A 19,638-nucleotide genomic window follows, 5' to 3' on the forward strand; every position below is an offset into this window, starting at 1 on the left:
AACAAATTTTTTATTTTTAGTTTCTGTTTTGGAAACCACAAAGTATTTTCTTTATGTTAAATATACATGCATATACACTCACATGTAAAGTTTTTGCTATATTTCCTTTTCATCTTAGAATACTTAAGATATTCTTCGTTATCATTATCAAAGTACAGGCTCTAGATTACATAAACTAAATTTTTTTACATTAGAATTAAAATTCACATTTTTTTTTGACTGGACATGAGGATGGGATTAAAGATGGCAGCATGAGAGGAGAGACAGAGGCTTCCTCCTAAAACTGGATACGATTAGAAAATTTAATGTCACAACTAATCCTGGGAGAGCAACAGGAAAGAGGATGGTGTCAGACTGCATACACCTGGAGAAAAGAGCAGACCTCACTGAATGGCGTAATGTACCAGAGCCATGACCCGGCAGGACCCGAGCCCTTTGCCTACCCCAGCTCACCAGTGGGAGGAAGAGAAATGGAGCAGGGATGGAGTGGAAGACCTGGGACTGCTGAATACCAAGCTCCGGGGTCCTGCACTGGGAGCACAAACCTACATTTCATGATGCTTTTGTGAGACTTGCATGACTACCAGGCTGGAAAGCTAATACAGCCAGAGTTCCTGGGGAGACTGTGATTCTGGCTGCTTGTGGAAAGCAGGGATCCATATCTGGCTGCTCTGGGACAAAAACTTATACCTGTGTGCCCAGCCCACTGGCTCAGGCAGTGGAGACAGGCACAGCAGCTGGGAGGTGGGGAACAGCTCTTTCCTCCCCCCAGGCACCAGTACTGCTCCCCTGCGACCCCCAACATTGCTTCAGGGGCTGAGCAGCTCCAGAATAGAGCTTCTGGACACAAGAGGGTGCCATATACAAACATGAAATGCCAAAGGAACCTTGTCCAGAGTAAAATTATTAACACAACTCCCAAGAAAGATTTAAATGATATGGACCTCATGACTCTTCCTGAAAGGGAGTTCAAAATAAAAATCATCAACATCCTAAAGGAGGTGAGGAAAGACATCCAAGAACTCAGGAATGAATTCAGGTCAGAGATCCAATCATTGAAGAGCATGATGGAGGGTATTAAAAGCAGGTTGGATATGGTGGAGGAGACAATAAATGAAATAGAAACTAGAGAAGAGGAATACAAAGGAGCTGAGGCACAGAGAGAAAAGAGGATCTCTAAGAATGAAAGAATATTGAGAGAGCTGTGTGACCAATCCAAGTGGAACAATATTCGCATTATAGGGATACCAGAAGAAGAAGAAGAGAGAGAGAGAGAGAGAGAGGGATAGAAAGTGTCATTGAGGAAGACATTGCTGAAAACTTCCCCAATCTGGGGAAGGAGATAGTCTCTCAGGACATGGAGATACACAGATCCCCCTACACAAGGGACCCAAGGAAGACAGCACCAAGACACATAGTAATTAAAATGGGAAAGATCAAGGATAAGGAAAGAGTGCTAAAAGCAACCAGAGGCAGAAATAAGATCACATATAAAGGGAAGCCCATCAGGCTAACATCAGACCTCTGAGCAGAAACCTTACAGGCCAGAAGTGGGTGGCATGCTGTATTTAATGCCATGAAGCAGAAGGGCCTGGAATGAAGATTACTTTATCCAGCAAGATTATCATTGAAATTAGAAGGAGGGATTAAACAATTTCCAGATAAGCAAAAGCTGAGAGAATTTACCTCCCACAAACCATCTCTACAGGCTATTTTGGAGGGACTGCTATAGATGGAAGTGTTCCTAAGGTTGAATAGCTGTCACCAGAGGTAACAAAACCACAGTGAAGAAAATAGAACAGCTAGTTACGAAGCAAATGCAAAAGAAAATTAACTACCCTCAAAGTCAATCAAGGGATAGACAAAAAGTACAGGATTTGATACGTAATACACGAAGAATGAAGGAGGAAGAAAAAGGAGGAGAAATAGAAAAGAACCTTTAGGTTGTGTTTGTAACAGCATACTAAGTGAGTTAAATTAGACTCTTAGATAGTAAGGAAAGTGACCTGGAACCTTTGGTGACCACAAATCTGAAGCCTGAAATGGTGATAAGTACATACCTATCGATAATCACCCTAATGTAAATGGACTGAATGCACCAATCAAAAGACATAGAGTCACTGAATGGATAAAAAAAACAAGACCCATTTATACGCTGCTTACAAGAGACTCACCTCAAACCCAAAGACATGCACAGACTAAAAGTCAAGGGATGGAAAAGATATTTGATGCAAACAATAGGGAGAAAAAAACAGTTGTTGCAGTACTAGTATCAGACAAAACAGACTTCAAAACAATGAAAGTAATAAGAGATAAAGAAGGACATTACATAATGATAAAGGGCTTAGTCCAACAAGAGGTTATAACATTATAAATATATATGCACCAACACAGGAGCACCAGCATATGTGAAACAAATACTAACAGAACTAAAGGAGAAAATAGAATGCAATGCATTCATTTAAGGAGACTTCAACACATCATTCACTCCAAAAGACAGAGCCACCAGACAGAAAATAAGTAAGGACACAGAGGCACTGAACAACACACTAGAACAGAAGGACCTAATAGACATCTATAGAACTCCACACCCAGAAGCAACAGGATACACATTCTTCTCAAGTGGACATGGAACATTCTCCAGAATAGACCACATACTAGGCCACAAAAAGAGCCTCAGTAAATTCAAAAGAATGAAATTCTACCAACCAACTTTTCAGACCACAAAGGTATAAAACTAGACGTAAATTGTAAAAAGAAAGCAAAGAGGCTCACAAACACATGGAGGCTTAACAACACGCTCCTAGTGAATGGATCAATGACCAAATTAAAATGGAGATCCAGCAATATGTGGAAATAAATGACAACAGCAACACATAGCCCCAACTTCCGTGGGATGGAGTGAAAGCAGTCTTAAGAGGAAAGTATATAGCAATCCAGGCATATTTGAGGAAGCAAGAACAGACCCAAATGAATAGTCTAATGTCACAATTATCAAAATCGGAAAAAGAAGAACAAATGAGGCCTAAAGTCAACAGAAGGAGGGGCATAATAAAGATCAGAGAAGAAATAAATAAAATTGAGAAGAATAAAACAATAGAAAAAAATCAATGAAATCAAGAGCTGGTTTTTTGAGAAAATAAACAAAATAGATAAGCCTCTAGCCAGAATTATTAAGAGGAAAAGAGAATCAACACACATCAACAGAATCAGAAATGAGAAAGAAAACATCATGACGGACTCAACAGAAATACAAAGAATTATTAGAGAGTACTATGAAAACATATATGCTAAGAAGCTGGAAAACCTAGTAGAAATGGACAACTTCCTAGAAAAATACAACCTCCCAAGACTGACCAAGGAAGAAACACAAAATATAAGCAAACCAATTACCAGCAAAGAAATTGAAGTGGTAATCAAAAATCTACCCAGGAAAAAAAACCCCGGGCAAGGTGGATTTAACTCGGAATTTTATTAGACATACAGAGAAGATATAATATCCATTCTCCTTAAAGTTTTCGACAAAAATAGAAGAGGAGGGAATACTCCCAAACTCATTCTATGAAGCCGACATCACCCTAATACCAAAACCAGATCCAATAAAGGGTTGACATCCAAAATATATAAAGAGCTCACACACCTCAACAAACAAAAAGTGAACAATCCAATTAAAAAATGGGGAGAGGAGCTGAACAGACAGTTCTCCAAAGAAGAAATTCAAATGGCCAACAGACACATGAAAAGATGCTCCACATCGCTTGTCATCAGAAAAATGCAAATTAAAACCACAATGAGATATCACCTCACACCAGTAAGGATCGCCACCATCCAAAAGACAAACAACAACAAATGTTGGTGAGGTTGCAGAGAAAGGGGAACCCTCCTACACTGCTGGTGGGAATGCAAATTAGTTCAACCATTGTGGAAAGCAGTATGGAGATTCCTCAAAAAGCTCAAAATAGAAATACCATTTGACCCAGGAATTCCACTTCTAGGAATTTACCCTAAGAATGCAGCACTCCAGTTTGAAAAAGACAGGTGCACCCCTGTGTTTATCACAGCACTATTTACCATAGCCAAGAAATGGAAGCAACCTAAATGTCCATCAGTAGATGAATGGATAAAGAAGATGTGGTACATATACACAATGAAATATTACTCAGCCATAAGAAAAAAACAGATCCTACCATTTGCAACAACATGGATGGAGCTAGAGGGTATTATGCTCAGTGACATAAGCCAGGTGGAGAAAGACAAGTACCAAATGATTTCACTCATATGTGGAGTATAAGAACAAAGAAAAACTGAAGGAACAAAACAGCAGCAGAATCACAGAACCCAAGAATGGACTATAGGTTACCAAAGGGAAAGGGACTGGGCAGGAGAAGTGGGAAGGGAGGGATAAGGGCAGGGAAAAAGAAAGGGGGCCTTATGATTAGCATGTATAATGTGGGGGGAGCATAGGGAGGGATGTGCAACACAGGGAAGACAAGTAGTGAGTCTACAGCATCTTACTACTCTGATGGACAGTGACTGTAATGGGGTGGGGGGGGACTTGGTGAAGGGGTAGTCTAGTAACCTTAATGTTCTTCATGTAATTGTAGATTAATGATAATAAAATGAGTTTAAAAAAAAAGAAAAATAGGAGTTTTCAGGCTTAGCTAAAAATGAGAATATTTTAAGAAAAATACAGCAAGCACTTAGCAATTTGTTACATCAACATTAAATCAAATGTGTTGAATAGTCATAAATAAATAAAGTCACATTTTATTATAGATTTTCCATTGAATGACTTTTTAGTAATCTTTTACATACATGTATGTTTTACTGTGCTGTCATCAGGCTCAGAAGATTTGTCTCTTGTTTCTGACTTACAGTGTGAGTTTAGACACTTTAGCCTCCTTCGGCCCCAATATTTCCATCTGTAGATAGAACAAGATTATCTCTGATTTTTCTTCTGTCTGTACCTCAGTGTTTGACACATTGAAATCACATACTAAGTGCCAAATAAATGAGCATTTGAAGGTATTTAGAAATGGGTAAAACTGAAATAAATGGATATAAACACCAGTGTTTAGTAATAAAACAATAGCTTTAAAATATATTTTCTGTATCAAAAGGCTAGTAGGAAAAGAAACCCTTTTAGACAGTGTATTTGTAGTGTTCAGTTTGAACAAAAGATTTCCTAAAACAGAAATTGGAGGAAATTAAATAGTTGTTTTTGTGTGTTGTATTGCAAAGATGGTATTTCTGAATGGTAGCTTATCTAGTAAGTTGGCTGCCTTGGTGAAACAATCTAGGCAATTGTTTAGCATTTATTGAATGAAGCTGTGTGTAGGATGTAATGGTAAATAAATGTGATGAAGATAGGGATTGTCATGGCAGCTCCTAGAAGGAAAAATAAGGTAAGTTGCTGTAATCTTAAGAATTAGAATTTATAACCAGTTAAATTTTAAACAGAGGGAGAGAGTATATTAAACACAGAAATCAGAACTATCTCCAATGTTTGAACTGGTGATAAAGAAATCGGAAATGAGAACCGAATGATGCAGGGGCTGAGGTTGGAAGTTGGTGGGGAAGAAGTAAAATACAATGATTTTAATCATAGAAGTTGTAGTTTGAGAGACAAAAATACATGTTAAAGGACCTGAGAGCAAATTAAAGTAGAAAATTCTAGAAAATTTCTACATTCAAACTACAATTGAAAATAAACTGTGTTTGAGGTGATTGGGGTGGATCTGTCAGATAAATGCCAATCTGACTTTTAAAAGTGGGAGGAAGATGTGCTCTGTCGTCCAGGGGATGGTATATGAAGAGACAGGAGGCAGAGCAAATGGCACATGGCAGACAGTAAAGCTTTACAATTTAGAAGCAAACATTTTTATTAGTAGAAATGAATGGTGAGATGAGAGGAATATGGTACCCCTGAGGGTCTTACATTTGAAAGGGGATTTATACTTAGGAAGGGTGACAAACTGGGAACTGTTTAAAGAAGGTGATTCTGGCAGCTGTGTATGAGATGTGTGGTAAATAAGTGTGGTGAAGACAGAGATTGTCACAGCAGCTCCTAGAGGGAAAAAATTAAGTAAGTTGGCATAATCTTTAGAATTAGAATTTGTAACCAGTTAAATTTTAAACAGAGGGAAAGAGTATCATTAAACACAAATCAAAGCATCAAGAAGCTAGGTTAGATAATTCAATTTGTGGGATTCAGCATTTTTGTCTTGTTTTAAATGTGTGATCTTATTTTTGTCATAACAGCTCAGAGTCTGTGAGTGCAACATGTAAACAGCTGAGCCAAGAATTAATGGAAAAATATGTAGAACTGAAGAAAATGGAAGTACATAACAATGAGTACAGGGCAGAGATTCAAAAGGTAAAATCTACATGAAAAGTTGTATGAATTTATGGACTGAGCTATGGCTGGGAGATTATAGGAGTTATTTTTAATGAGGAAAATATTCCCCCAAAGTCACTTGGTATTCAGGAGGAGACAAGCACCTGGAATGTGCTTAGAAAAATTATTTCTTTGTCATCCTCAGGGAATCCATATTAGTATTTTCAAGATAATCAAAGGCTGCCCTTTTGAACCCTAAAACTTTATTATAAACATGTTTTGATGAAAAGCTTTCTAAAAGACACACACATTTCTTTGCTTGCAAAAAGATATTATATGAGTTGGCATTCAGTATTTTCTCATTTCCTTATAGGTAAAGGTAGTTAATGGGCATGGACTTGCTTCTGTGCCACGGCAGAGGTCATCACTCATTACTCATTGGCTGTTGGGGTGAGCAGAACTGTTTGTCTCTGCAGTTATGGGCCCTGGCTGTCATGTTGCAGATTCATATTTTGTATTATTTCTGAGATTTCTTCTAGCCTCTTCCTCTTGTCTTTCTGTTATCTCCTGTGGATCAGGAAACCATATAAGAAAGGTTTTTTAGATTTGCAGCTAAAAACAGAATGAAGGTCACAGGTGCTATCCTATATAAATAATGTGTGCATGGACTTCATTACTGGTTCTCAGCATTTGAATACTCATCTCTCCCTGTTTTGAGATCTAATAAATGACTGTGGGTCTGATCACTTGACCTTCAGTATAGAAATACATCTTGGTAAGTTGCTAATTCTCTGCAGAATTAATTGAGGAAAAAAATTCATGTCTTGATGTAAGGTCAAAATTACCTTATTATTTTGACTATTAATGCATTCATCTGTCTACATGATTTCCCTTAATTTTTCATGCATTCCTTTATGTTTCTTTGTAGCTGAAAGAACAGATTTTCAGGCTGAACAAAGTTACAGTTCTGTACTAGAAGGAATGAAGATGGAAATTTCCCAGCTAACTCGGGAGTTACATCAGTGAGATATTGTGATCGCTTCTGCCAAAAGTTCTTCCTCTGACATGGAAAAGAGACTCAAAGCAGAGATACAAAAGGCAGAAGAAAAGCAGTAGAGCATGAGGTGAAACTTGAACAAAAACTCTTTGAAGTTTGTGAAGACTGAACTTACTAAAGATATCATTTCCATAGTATTTAATTCAGTCCGTTTTTATTAGTCCCTTGTCTTGGGCTGAGGGTGTGCTGGCTAACAAGCTTCGTAGTGAGGAATGGTGTGGAGGCGAGAGCAGATACAGACAATGAAAGAGGCCATTTCTGTGGTGTGCAGTCAGAGTGCGATGTGCTTGCTGTGACAATAGGGCGCGAATGGGCTGAGCAGCAAAGGATGAATGGGAAGTAGGGACCAGCTCCTGAAGGGCCCTGCCAGCTGCGCGGAGGAGCGTTAGTGTCATCTTGAGGTCCAGAGAGAACAGGTTTATTAAGCAGGAGTGAAAGGTCTCTGTGGTTGTCCTGTGGAGAATAAGCACAGAGGCAGAGAGACCACTCAGATGCTATTACAGCATTCAGGTGTTGGCCTGATGGAGAAAGACAAGTGCTAAATGATTTCCCTTATCTGTGGAGTATAACAACAAAGTAAAACTGAAGGAACAAAACAGCAGCAGACTCAGACTCCAAGAAGGTAGTAGTGGTTACCAAAGGGAAAGGGGTTGGGGAGGGAGGGAGAAGGGGATTAAGGGGCGTTATGATTAGCACACATAATGTAGGGGGGTCACAGGGAAGGCCATATAGCACGGAGAAGACAAGTAGTGACTCTATAGCATCTTACTACACTGATGGACAGTGACTGCAATGGGGTATGTGGGAGGGACTTAATAATAGGGGGGAATCTATTAACTACAATGTTGCTCATATGAAACCTTCATAATATTGTATATCAATGATACCTCAAATAAAAAGAAGATGTTGACCTGAGCAATGGGCAAGGGAGGTAGATGGAAATGGATGCATCCTGGAGCTGTTGGGCTGGTACAACCAACTGGGCTTTGTATTGGGTTGGACAGGAAGGGTGAATTAGACAGTTAGGAAAGATGTCACTCAGGATTCCAGCTTAGGCAGGTGAGTAGAAATAGAGAAAAGATAGAGGGCAGGTTTGAGGAGGATAATAATTTTGTATGAAATACACAAAATAGGGAAGCTGGTGGGAAAGGGGACATTGGTTTGAGATAAAGACTGGACTTTCATATGGAAATATCTAATAGTCAATTCCACAGAAGACCTGGAGTTCAAGATTAAAATCTGGGTAAGATATTTAGCTGTGGAAGTGTCTGCACGAAGTTGCATTTGAACCGCCTTGAGAGACTTAGAGATTATAGTGAGACAGCACAGAGTGTGAGGAGGGGTGGCTTGAATGGAACAGGAACTACCTCATTTCATGTAAAGGATGTTAGAATGGAGCTAAAAAAAAGCTCAAAAAGAAAAGAAACTGGATAGTTTTAAAAAAGGAAGCAGGAAGCCAAGGAAGGCAGGAGTCTTCTCATGTAGGAAAGGGCAAGCAGAAAAGCTAAGGAGAATGGGGACTCAAAATAAGTGCCTACCATGTGAAAGGAGAGCAGCCCATGTGGAGGAGGTGAACTGAGTTAGAGGAAGACAGTACAGGAGAGCGGGCAAGGGTCTCCAGTGAACTCGCTCGTCTTCTTAGAATGTTTTAGTTACATGCACATTAATTCATCTTGAAACAGCCTAAAAAATCCTTTCAGAAAGTGTGTGTGTGTGTGTGTGTGTGTATGAAGAAGGCAACTTCGTCTACTGAAAATCACTTTTCTGTGGAAAAATTTGCAAGATATTTTTATTGTGTTTGTTATATTTATTTGTTTTTTCTCCTTTTCCCTTCTCGGGAGGTTTTAGATCAGATGGAGTCACTCAAGTTAGAAAATCGTCATCTTTCTGAAACGGTGATGAAATTGGAATTAGGTTTACATGAGGTAGATAAATAGAAACTTTAAGTTTTTCTACTAGCCAAACCTTTAACAGATATCACTTTGTAATACTGAGATTATAAAGAGTGTTAAGCTCAAATTATGAAATGATCCTTTTGTAGAAACTTTTTCAAATAAAAGGAAGTTAAGACTGATGGGAATGAGCAAAATATGACTTTCCCCTCCAGCAACTGGAAGATTGTTTTTTATATTATGAATATGATGAATATATGCACAGTCTGTGTTCTTAATAGGGAGAATGTATATAAAGTGCTTAGCATAGTGCCTGACATTTAGCAAGTACACAGTAAATGTTAGATGCTGTTGTTATTATTGTTATAATTAACATGTTCATAGTATCTTTTCATTATGAAGTATATCATCTTTTAAATAATTTAGTCTTAGTTATACTTCTACAAGATATAATACATTTAATCAGATATTCTATAATCTTTTATGTTCAAAACATTTTAGTAGATGAAGTAATGTAAAATAGGATTCTTGCTTTTAAGAGATTGAGAGTAATATAGTAGGGAGGGTAAGAAATGGATGTCGGGTCCTGTGAAACCAGAGCATGATAAGCTAGCTAATGGTGACTTTTAAATAGTGTGGACACTCTTTTAACTATTTTGTTACAAAAGTCCTAACCATCTATTCTCACTCATCTTTTCTTGATCTAAGTCAAGTACCCACAGATTTTAGAAATTATTTTTTTTCTACACATCCACAGAATATGTGCCTCCAAAGACTCATAGTTATGCAGTGCCCCTATTTGCTCCCAAGTAGTTTTAGTTACACAGTCATGGATTATAGAGGCTGGGGTGGGAAAAAGTGCAAAACACTACATTAATGCTTTATTTCAACTAAAAGAAAATATGGGAGACTATGTTTATAATGTTTTGGGAAGTTAAGATTCTCTTAGTATCAGGAAAACAAAGAATTTTACAACATAAAAACATTAATTTCTGGATGGAAAAAGACCCCATAAAAAAAGACTAATATACTGGGGAGAGCCAATTAATAAATTGATAAAAGGCTAATATAAAATATTAATATGTAAGAATTTCTTCTTACAAAGATAGTAAAAATTGGAATCCAGGACAAAAAATATAGATAATTTCTAGAAGTAATATACAAATCCAATAAACAAAAAAAGCTGTTCAAACTCTCTAATAATCAAAACAAATAAATGTTCTTTTGCTAATTGGCTTGACAATTATTTTAAAAAACTAATATAGCTATTGTTGGCAAGGATATAGAGCAGTAGTTCTGTTATGTTCTGTTAATGACAAAGTGAATTGATACAGCCATTCCAGAGGAAAACTTAGCACTATCCATTAAACTTGTCAGTATATATAGCCTATACACTCCTGGGTCATGTGCATTTCTGGTTTTGATAGTCACTGCTGAATAGTTCTCCAGAAATGTCATTGCAGAATGTAAGAATCCACTCTATGGGAGTAAATGTGCAAAAAATATTCACTTCAGTGTTGTTTGCAATATTCAAAATTTTGAAATAAAGTAAATGTTAGAGTGGGATGGTTAATTTGTGGCTTTCTGTGCTTCAAGTATTAGGCTGTCATTGAAGATTCCACATGAAAATATGCATTAAACCTTGCTCCCTTCCCAAATCCCTTTAAAATTATTATAAGATATTTTTTGAAGGCACAGTCAACAAGTATAGGAAAAATAGGAGAGGAGACAACAGCTAAACATTTTGTAAGAGGGAAATGGATGGATGGATGGAAGGAAGGAAGGAAAATGACTTTATATGCTCTAATAAAGCCAGGACTAAGCTAGTAGTAAAAAAATACAAGAACAACCTGATCCTCAACACAGATTCTTCAAAAGCCTCAGGATTTGGCCATACCTGAGAGACAGAATCTTACCTTATGTAGTGATTACCTGTTATATTTAAGAATTGGGAACTCTTGCCAGACTATGACCAGATATTCTACACTTAATGCTCCTGAAACTTCATCTGCCAGTGATAGTGTTGTCCCTTCTTTACACAGCCAAGCGTTCAGTTTTATTATTACCTTTCATACTCATTTTTCGGTAATTGTTGTAAATAATATAATAAATTTGAGAAAATGCTAAGATACCTGGCAAAGGCAAGCATTATCTTCTTTTTTTTTAAGGGTATTTAATGACATCAGACACCAAATTTGGGTGATGTAAATCCTGTCAACAGTTTAAGTTTCTCTGGTTTTGAAGTTATACACAGGGCGAACATGTTGTACATAATAAGAATAATTATTAGAAAGTGCCTTTTTGTGATTTACCACCTTGGAAGGTGGAATTAGTTTAATAAATGAATATTTGGGTTAAATAAGTGTTTTAATAAAATTATCTAATTATCTTAATAATGAAAGTAATAAATTACCACATTTAAAAAAACTGACAGTAGTTTGTAGTTTAACTCCTATGTACTGTATTCTTTTGGAATTTCATCTGCTATTGACAAATTATGGAAAGATTTTGTAATTTATTTGTTATTACTAGTACATGGATAGTTAAAAGGTTGTACTTTAAAGTTTGTTTTGGCAGGTAAATTTTATCAGACTACTCTTGACCAGCTCATTTTCAGAAAATTCTTTAAAGAAAAGAACAAGCTAAACATCATCTTCAACTCCAGAGAAGATTACCATCATTTTTTAGAATGCTAACAAAAACATTTTATCATTAGAAAAAAAGTGGTCCACACTACTGTTTTTCCAGGTACTGTATTACCAGGAAACACCTAGACTTAAGAGCAGTAAGATTTATGATCACAGAACTCAGACCAGATCAGAGTAGTCATTCCTTCCTTATACCAGAATGCTACTTTATCATGTCCAAATTGATTGCACATCCCAGAACAGGTGCTATTACATAATATCTATAATACCAGAGAGTACTTAGTGGAAAGTTGTCCTCACCAGCCAGAATTCCCTTTCAGAACTTTCTGTTCAAATTCCTTTGAACTAGGACTCTTGATTTCCTTCCACAGGATTGTGAAACCTATCAAACTTATCTTTCTTGAAGAATCCACTCCTATAAAAAGACTTCTGCTCTTTTCTTCCATTTCCCTGTTTCGGATTCCCACTTGTAGCTTTCCTTGTCCACTTTTAACCTTCTTCCAGGGCCTTGGCTAGTCCTTGGCATGTCAGGGAAGCCCATTGTGCTCCTTGTTTTCCATCCTTACTTATACTGTAAGAAACAGAGCCATTTTTCTCTCTTAGGGGGCCAAGAACAAATCTTCACTTTTTCTAAAGTAAAGCCATAGATGAACTAGTTACAGCTAAAAAAATGTGATTTTCTACCAGCAGTGTCCAAGATCACAGGTATTCTTATACAAATATAGTGACTCGTATTCTTTTTTATTAGGCAAAAGAGATAGCAGACCTCCAGGAGAATTATACTGAGGCATTAAATAAATTAGTGTCTGAAAATCAACAACTACAGGAAGATGTGGTAGATACCAAATCTAAGCTGAAGGTTTCTACTCAGATGAGCAAAAAAAAAACCATGACAGGATCTTTAAACCAACACACAGCAGAGCACCTGAGTTCAAGAATACAGAGTTGAAGTAGCATTTCTTCACAGTTTATTTAAAATGTGTATCATATATGTATATATAATTCTCATTTCTGACTTACAGAAATCTCCATCTAAGGACTCTGTATTTAATTCTGAAGTACACTGTGCAAAGTAAAGCTATTGTCCAGGTTAAAAAAATGGAGGAATGTCATATAGCGCTGTCATTCAATCTTTAGATTTAGACACCCTGGATGGAGGTATGTGGGTAAAATTGTAACATTTGCAGAATATGTTGCCTGGCTTTGCTGCATTTGCATATCCTCAGGCATGAAGTCATCTCCATGTCAATGGGTAATTACCTGGGCAACAGAGGACATGTCTGAACCCGAGAGGTTAAAGGGAGAGGCTGACTTGCTGGCTTGCTTCCTCGGGAGCAGGGGAGAGAGAGGTCGCTGGACTGCAATTTGTAAGTAATAAATGAGTTTTAAACTTTATTTCTCCCTTTGACTGATTTGGGTTTTTAGAGGTATTTTGCCCTGGAATTTCCTCTCCCTGGACTTACATCTGGTGGTTTTTGGCAGGATTCCTCTGAACCTGAAATCTGTCATAATGGGTGCAACCTTTGGGAGGGCTGCTCCTGTGGATGGTGGGGAGGCCCCAGTGGATGCAGCAGCAGAGGGTGCTCCTGCATCTGTTATTATTCCCCCAGCTGTGGCACTTCCAACTTGGGAACCCCTAGTTGGTCTAGGGTAAAGTACCTCCTAGAGGGGTGGGGCCCTCCCCAGAATGGGGGAAGGCCCCACCCCTCCCCAGAATAGGGGAAGGGTGGAAACACCAGAAGCTGCAGAATTAGACCTCTGTGAGTTGGAAGACTGCTTGGAGACCTTAGAGTGCTGTGTAGTGGCTGGCATTGCAGGGTCTCTTTTCATGGAGATAGTGGAAAATGTTATATAGGAGAAAGAGAGGGTTGTCGAGAGGGTTAATGAGGAGAGAGAGGGACTTAGGCAGGAGAGGGACACACTTCAGCACCGCTTGGAGGAGCTGGGCAATAACCCTTGGGATGCTATTAAAGAAGAGAGACAGTTACTGTAAAGACAGGTCACACTCCTAGAAGACTCCTCAGTGGCAAGCGGGGAAGCAGCAGGAAAAGCCGCGTTGCAGGGGACCGTGGGGGAGGGGGAGGAAAGACTGGTGCCTTCAGCCCCGGAAATGGTGGAGGAGGAGCCCCTGGTGGAGGAGCCCGAGGGAGAAGAGGAAGAGGAGGGGCCGTTGGCGGATGTTCTACCCAGGCCACCGCCAGAGGTACCATCTTTTCCTGTTTTAAAGGCCCGCCCAGTTGTAATTAAGAAAATTAAAACAGAACAACTGCGGGCTCCTCAGGGGGAGGAGCAACCCCCTCCCCAGGTTGGGGAGCACTCCATGCTCTGCCCCTATATCCAGGGTGAGCTGGTGGACATGAGCGTGCAGTATAAGCAGCTCTGCCTACATTGGAAGCTCTGGCTACATGACTTTTACGTCTCTGGGATATGGGGGGGACATAAAATGATTATGTCGGGTACTGAAATGAGTAGAATGATTTCCCTGATGACTCACCGTTCCTGCCTGCAGTGGTTCCAAAATGCCCATCATGCCTCCGGGATTTTAGACACTCCTGGAATGGCTGACAGCTGCAATCGGGATAGTTTGGTCTAATCAGGGTGGTTTACCCTATTTCCCCAGTAGTTGGAAAACGAATGCAGAGCTCCAACAGGTACTGTGGGAATTGGGTATGAAAAATATCATCTATAATATAGATCCCCAGAGCCCTAATGAGGAGGTGTTCACTATAGAAATGAGAAATCTGGTGCTGCACACAGCTCCCACATCTCTCTTTGGGTCCCTAGTGAATACTCTTGCCCCCCACTTACAGCAAGTAAGGCTGTATGTATGTGTCCTTGTATGGCTACTTGTATGTTAGCAGATCTGGGGGAGGTACAGGCCATGACTGAAAGGAGAGGTGCAAAAGGCCCCATGAAGGTCTCGAGGACCCAGATGTGGGTTGATTTGATAAAGGCCAGGGTAGTGAAAGAAAAACTTGATGGGCAGCCCAATAGAATATTGTTAGAACTGTGGCACCAATTAAAGCCAGAGCAGCAGTTCCAGCCACTGAGGTACAGGACATGGAAACCAGAGTCAGGCCTCATGCCTGGCCTGTGTCCCTGCAGAACCTCATGAGAGACAGTACTCAGGATTCTCCCAAGCCATCAGCCCCACAGGAGGACCATTGGGCATTGTGGTCTGACTGAGGGGGGTGATCAAAGTCCCCACCTTGGGGGACATGGTGGGGACCAGAGGCCACATGTAGAATTAGTAATTCATTGGTCCCCTGTGAATGTACAAGGTGCCCTGTTGCTGGTGGACACAGGAGCTGAGTGTTCTCTGATTCGTAGCAATCCTGCATGTTTTCCTGGGATCCCCTGCTGTGATAGATGGCTATGGGGGTAAGGCAGTTAGATTGAAGAAAGCCCAAATCTAATTGGGGACAGGGCGTTTGCCCCTAAAGGAATATACCGTGTACATTTCTTCCATCCCTGAACATATTTTGGGGGTAGATATCCTGCAGGGCCTGTGGTTACAGACCACTGCAGGAGAGTTCAGACTGAGGGTACGTGTGGTAAAGGCAGTTCTGAGGGGACATGCTAAGCACCCACCTGTAGCTCTGCCTGTACCATGGTGAGTGACAAATACTAAGCAGTATAAATTGCCTGGGGGGCACAAGAAAACTGGAGCAACTCTACAAGAGTTGGAGAGGGTGGGCATCATAAAGCCCACTCATAGTCCTTTTAATTCCCCAGTGTGGCCAGTGAGAGCCAGAAGTCTCTTGGTGTATAACTGTAGACTACAGGAAATTGAATAAAGTCAGACCCCCTTTGCATGCTGCTGTCCTCTCTATAGCAGACATTCTGGACACCCTCAGCCATGAGCTGGGAACATATCATTATGTAGTAGACCTTGTTAATGCTCTCTTCTCTATTGACATAGCACAAGAAAGCCAGGAACAGTTTGCCTTCACGTGGGACGGCTGGCAGTGGACATTCACTGTCCTTCCACAGAGATACCTCCACAGTCCCACCATCTGTCATGGACTTGTAGCCCAGGACTTGGTCACATGGAAGAAACTGCAAACAGTGCGGTTGTATCACTACATTGATGATATTATGCTCACATCTGATTTTCTTTCAGATTTAGAAGGTGCAGTTCCTAGACTGTTGCAACATCTACAGGAGAAAGGATGGGCTGTGAACAGCACTAAGGTTCAGGGACCTGATCTGTCTGTGAAATTCTTGTGAGTTGTCTGGTTAGATAAAACTAAAGTTGTTTTTGAAGCAGTTATAGACAAGGTCCAGGCTTTCCCCACCCCTACCACTGTGGCAGTGTTACAAGAGTTTTTGGCTCTTTTGGGCTCCTGGAGAGTGTTTATCCCACACTTGGCACAAATTCTGAAGCCCTTATACCAGTTGGTATGAAAGGGCATCAGGTGAGACTGGGATGAGATATGTGCAGCTGCTTTTACTGTTGCCAAGTGGGCAGTCAAGGCCGTACAGGCCTTGAATGTAATGGACTCATCAAGGCCCTTTGAACTAGATGTTCATGTAACCAAAGATGGTTATGGATGGGGCCCTTGGCAGCAGCTTGAATGGACATGCCAACCTATTGGATTCTGGTCACAACTATGGAAAGGAACAGAAGTCTGGTACACCTTCATAAAGAAGCAACTGTTTGCTGTGTACCATGCCTTGCTGGCTACAGAGCCCATCACCAGAACAGCTCCTACCAAGGTAGTAACAATATATCCCATTGCAGGGTGGGTGCAAGACTGGACCCAAAGGCCATGGAGTGGCGTGGCACCGACAACACCTGCACTGACCAAATGGGGTGCATATTTACAGCAGTGCAGCACCCTCTCTACTAGCCCCTTAAGTGGAGAACTCCAGTGCTTATTAGGGACACTGATCTATACCAGTGGAAAGCAGGAAGAACTTGCTTTTGAGCCATTGGTAACTGAGACTCCTTATCAGGAGGGAAAATCTGCTTTACCTGAATATGCTTGGTACATCGTGGCTCTAGTCATGGGTAGCCCCAAAGTGGAGAGCTGTGGCTTTCCATCCTAAGACTGAGACAATATGGCTGGAGGATGGAGAGTGGAAGAGCAGTCAGTGGGCTGAGTTGCAGGCAGTATGGCTTGTGATCACCCAGGAGCCTTCCCCCGTAGTTGTCTGCACTGACAGCTGGGACGTCTATTGGGGCTTGACCCTGTGGCTACTGACATGGTATCATGCCAACTGGATGGTTGGTCACTGACCCCTTTGTGGGCAGGAGTTGTAGCAAGACCTGTGGGCCTCTGGTCAGACTAAGACTGTTACCGTATATCATGTGACTGGCCATTTGCCTTTGGCATCCCCAGGGAATGATGAAGCAGACACATTGGCCCAGGTGTGCTGGCTGCAAGGAAAACCTGCCTCTGATGTGGCCCAATGGCTACACCAGTGTTTGTTGCACATGGGGCAAAAGACAATGTGGGCTGTAGCCCATCAGTGGAACTTGTCATTAACCTTTGAAGAAGTCAGCAGAGCTGGAAGGAGTGCCTTGTGTGCTCTAAGAGGGACTTATACTGAGTCCTGCAGCAACATGGGGCAATAGTAAGGGGGCCAATACCCCTTGTCAAGTGGCAAATAGACTATATTGGGCCTCTGCCCATATCAGAAGGGTATCAATATGCCATGTGTGGACATGGCTACTGGACTATTGGTTGCTTTTCCTGCATGTTGTGCAGATTAGCAAACCACCAGGAGGACCCTGGAGCATCTCTTTGCAGCCTATGGCCAGCTGCAGGTAATTGAGAGAGATCAAGGCACCCACCGTACTGGACATGTGTTACAAGAATGGATGCAGCAATTAGGAAAAAAGTGGAAATTTCATGTACCATATAATCCTCTGGGGCAGGCATGATAGAGAGGTACAATGGTTTGTCGAAATCTGGCCTGAAGTTGGACACCAATAGTCTACGGGGTTGGTCAGTTCACCTATGGACAGTGCTGTGGCCTTTGAATGAGAAGTCACGTAAAGGAGCTTTGAACCCTGTGGATATGCTCACACACCTTGCTGCCTCTCCTATACAATTGTACGTCCAAACCAAGGAAGAGCTATTGAAGCCAGGATATGGCCTGCAGAGCAACATCCTGCTGCCAGCCCTACTGCATTAAGGCCTGGAGACACTGTTGAATGGACCTGGGCCTGGACATTTTGACACATGAACCAGCAATGGCTGGCCCTTCTGGCACCTTAGGGGAAAGGCTTGGAAGCTGGCCTCCTGTGTATTCCTGGAGTAACAGCTGAATAGCCCCCAAAGGTCACAGTAGTGTACCCCAAACGTCCAGGAGGTAAGAGCATCTTGTAGGGAAGTTTTGTTTTATCTTTATGGCCAGTGCATGCACCTCTCGTAGCCCTATATATTGACCCATTGGTAACTCCCACAGGGAGGGGGGTGAATGTCTGGTATACAAGACCAGGACGAGATCCCATTCCTGCCACTGTTTTATCACAGGACCACTCTCTTGCATGTATCCTACCTGATGGACAAGATTTACCTGTGCCGGTGTCATTAAAACATGTATCTTATTGTCCTTAAGGTTATTTTTCCCTACAATCCCTGTGGCCTAAATGCACCCCCTGGCTGCAGCTGCCACGTGATGATTGCTCTAAACCCTCAGCTACTGACTGCCTGTGGAAAGGACGGGCTTGGACTTAGTCTGCATAAGACTTTGCACCTAACTAAATCCTCCAGCTTGAGGATTGTCATGATTTTATGCTGTTGCTATTATGTCATTAGTCTCATCACAGTGCTCCAGTGTTCTCTCCCAGGGACCATTGTGGAAGAAGGGGAATGAGTAGATTGTAAAGTGAGATTTCTGGAGGGGTGGCCTGTGGGTAAGATTGTAACATTTCCAGAATATCTTGCCTGGCTTTAGTGCATTTGCATATCCTCAGGGGTGGAGAGAAGTTCATCTCTACGTTAATGGGTAATTACCTGGGCAACCAGGGGCGTGTCTGAACCTGACAGGTTAGGGGGAGGGACTTGCTTGCTTCTTCTGGAGCAGGGGGGAGAGAGAGCGATGGACTGCATTTTGTAGGCAATAAACGGGTTTTAAACTTTATTTCTCTTTGACTGATTTCGGTTTTTAGAGGTATTTTGCCCTGGGATTTCCTTTCCCCAAATTTACAAGGTTCTGTCCACCCCCTTTTCCCAGTTTCCACCAATGGTAATGTTTTGCAAAACTCTGGAACATAATCAACAGGATATTGACATTATAAAAGCAAAGATATTGAACATTCCCATCACTCTAAGGATCCCTCATGTTGCCTTTTTTAGCTACACCTAATTCCCTGCCACCTACTAGCTCTTTAACCCCTGGCAACCATTGATGTGTTCTTTATTTCTATAATTTGTCATTTCAAGAATGTTATATGAATTAAATCATACAGCAACCTTTGGAATTGGCTTTTTCCACTTAGCATTATTCTCTGCAGATTCATCCAAGCTGTCACATACACAGCAGTTCATCCCCTTTCATGACTGAGTGATATTCCTGGCATGGCTGTGCACATTGTCTACCCTTTCACCTGATGCAGAACTTCTGGACTGTTTCCAAGATTTGTCTGTTGTGACTACAGCTTCTATAAATATTCATGTACAGGTTTTGGGGTAAACACAGGTCTTGGTCTTTATTTCTATGGAAAAAATATCCAGGAGTGCAGCTACCAGG

The 19,638-nt window shown here is 40.9% G+C and overlaps 1 protein-coding gene and 1 long non-coding RNA gene across 2 annotated transcripts in view; both read left to right on the forward strand.

Annotated features, from left to right (window-relative positions):
• The window catches only part of CEP63 (centrosomal protein 63), a 32,800-nt gene extending 24,769 nt beyond the window's left edge, over positions 1–8,031 (forward strand). Inside the window, 3 exon segments of the mRNA XM_073232417.1 lie at positions 6,262–6,376; positions 7,266–7,278; positions 7,281–8,031. Of these exon segments, the coding sequence (XP_073088518.1) occupies positions 6,262–6,376; positions 7,266–7,278; positions 7,281–7,453 (301 nt within the window). The 3' untranslated portion in view covers positions 7,454–8,031.
• Positions 8,032–8,107: 76 nt separating this feature from the next.
• Positions 8,108–19,281, forward strand: LOC140848517 (uncharacterized). The gene is made up of 3 exons (XR_012129547.1): positions 8,108–9,319; positions 13,161–13,301; positions 15,857–19,281. It is a non-coding gene; the product is annotated as an uncharacterized lncRNA (long non-coding RNA).
• Positions 19,282–19,638: the final 357 nt, after the last annotated feature.

Source organism: Manis javanica, chromosome 3 (assembly GCF_040802235.1).
Source record: "Manis javanica isolate MJ-LG chromosome 3, MJ_LKY, whole genome shotgun sequence".
Taxonomy (NCBI): domain Eukaryota; kingdom Metazoa; phylum Chordata; class Mammalia; order Pholidota; family Manidae; genus Manis; species Manis javanica.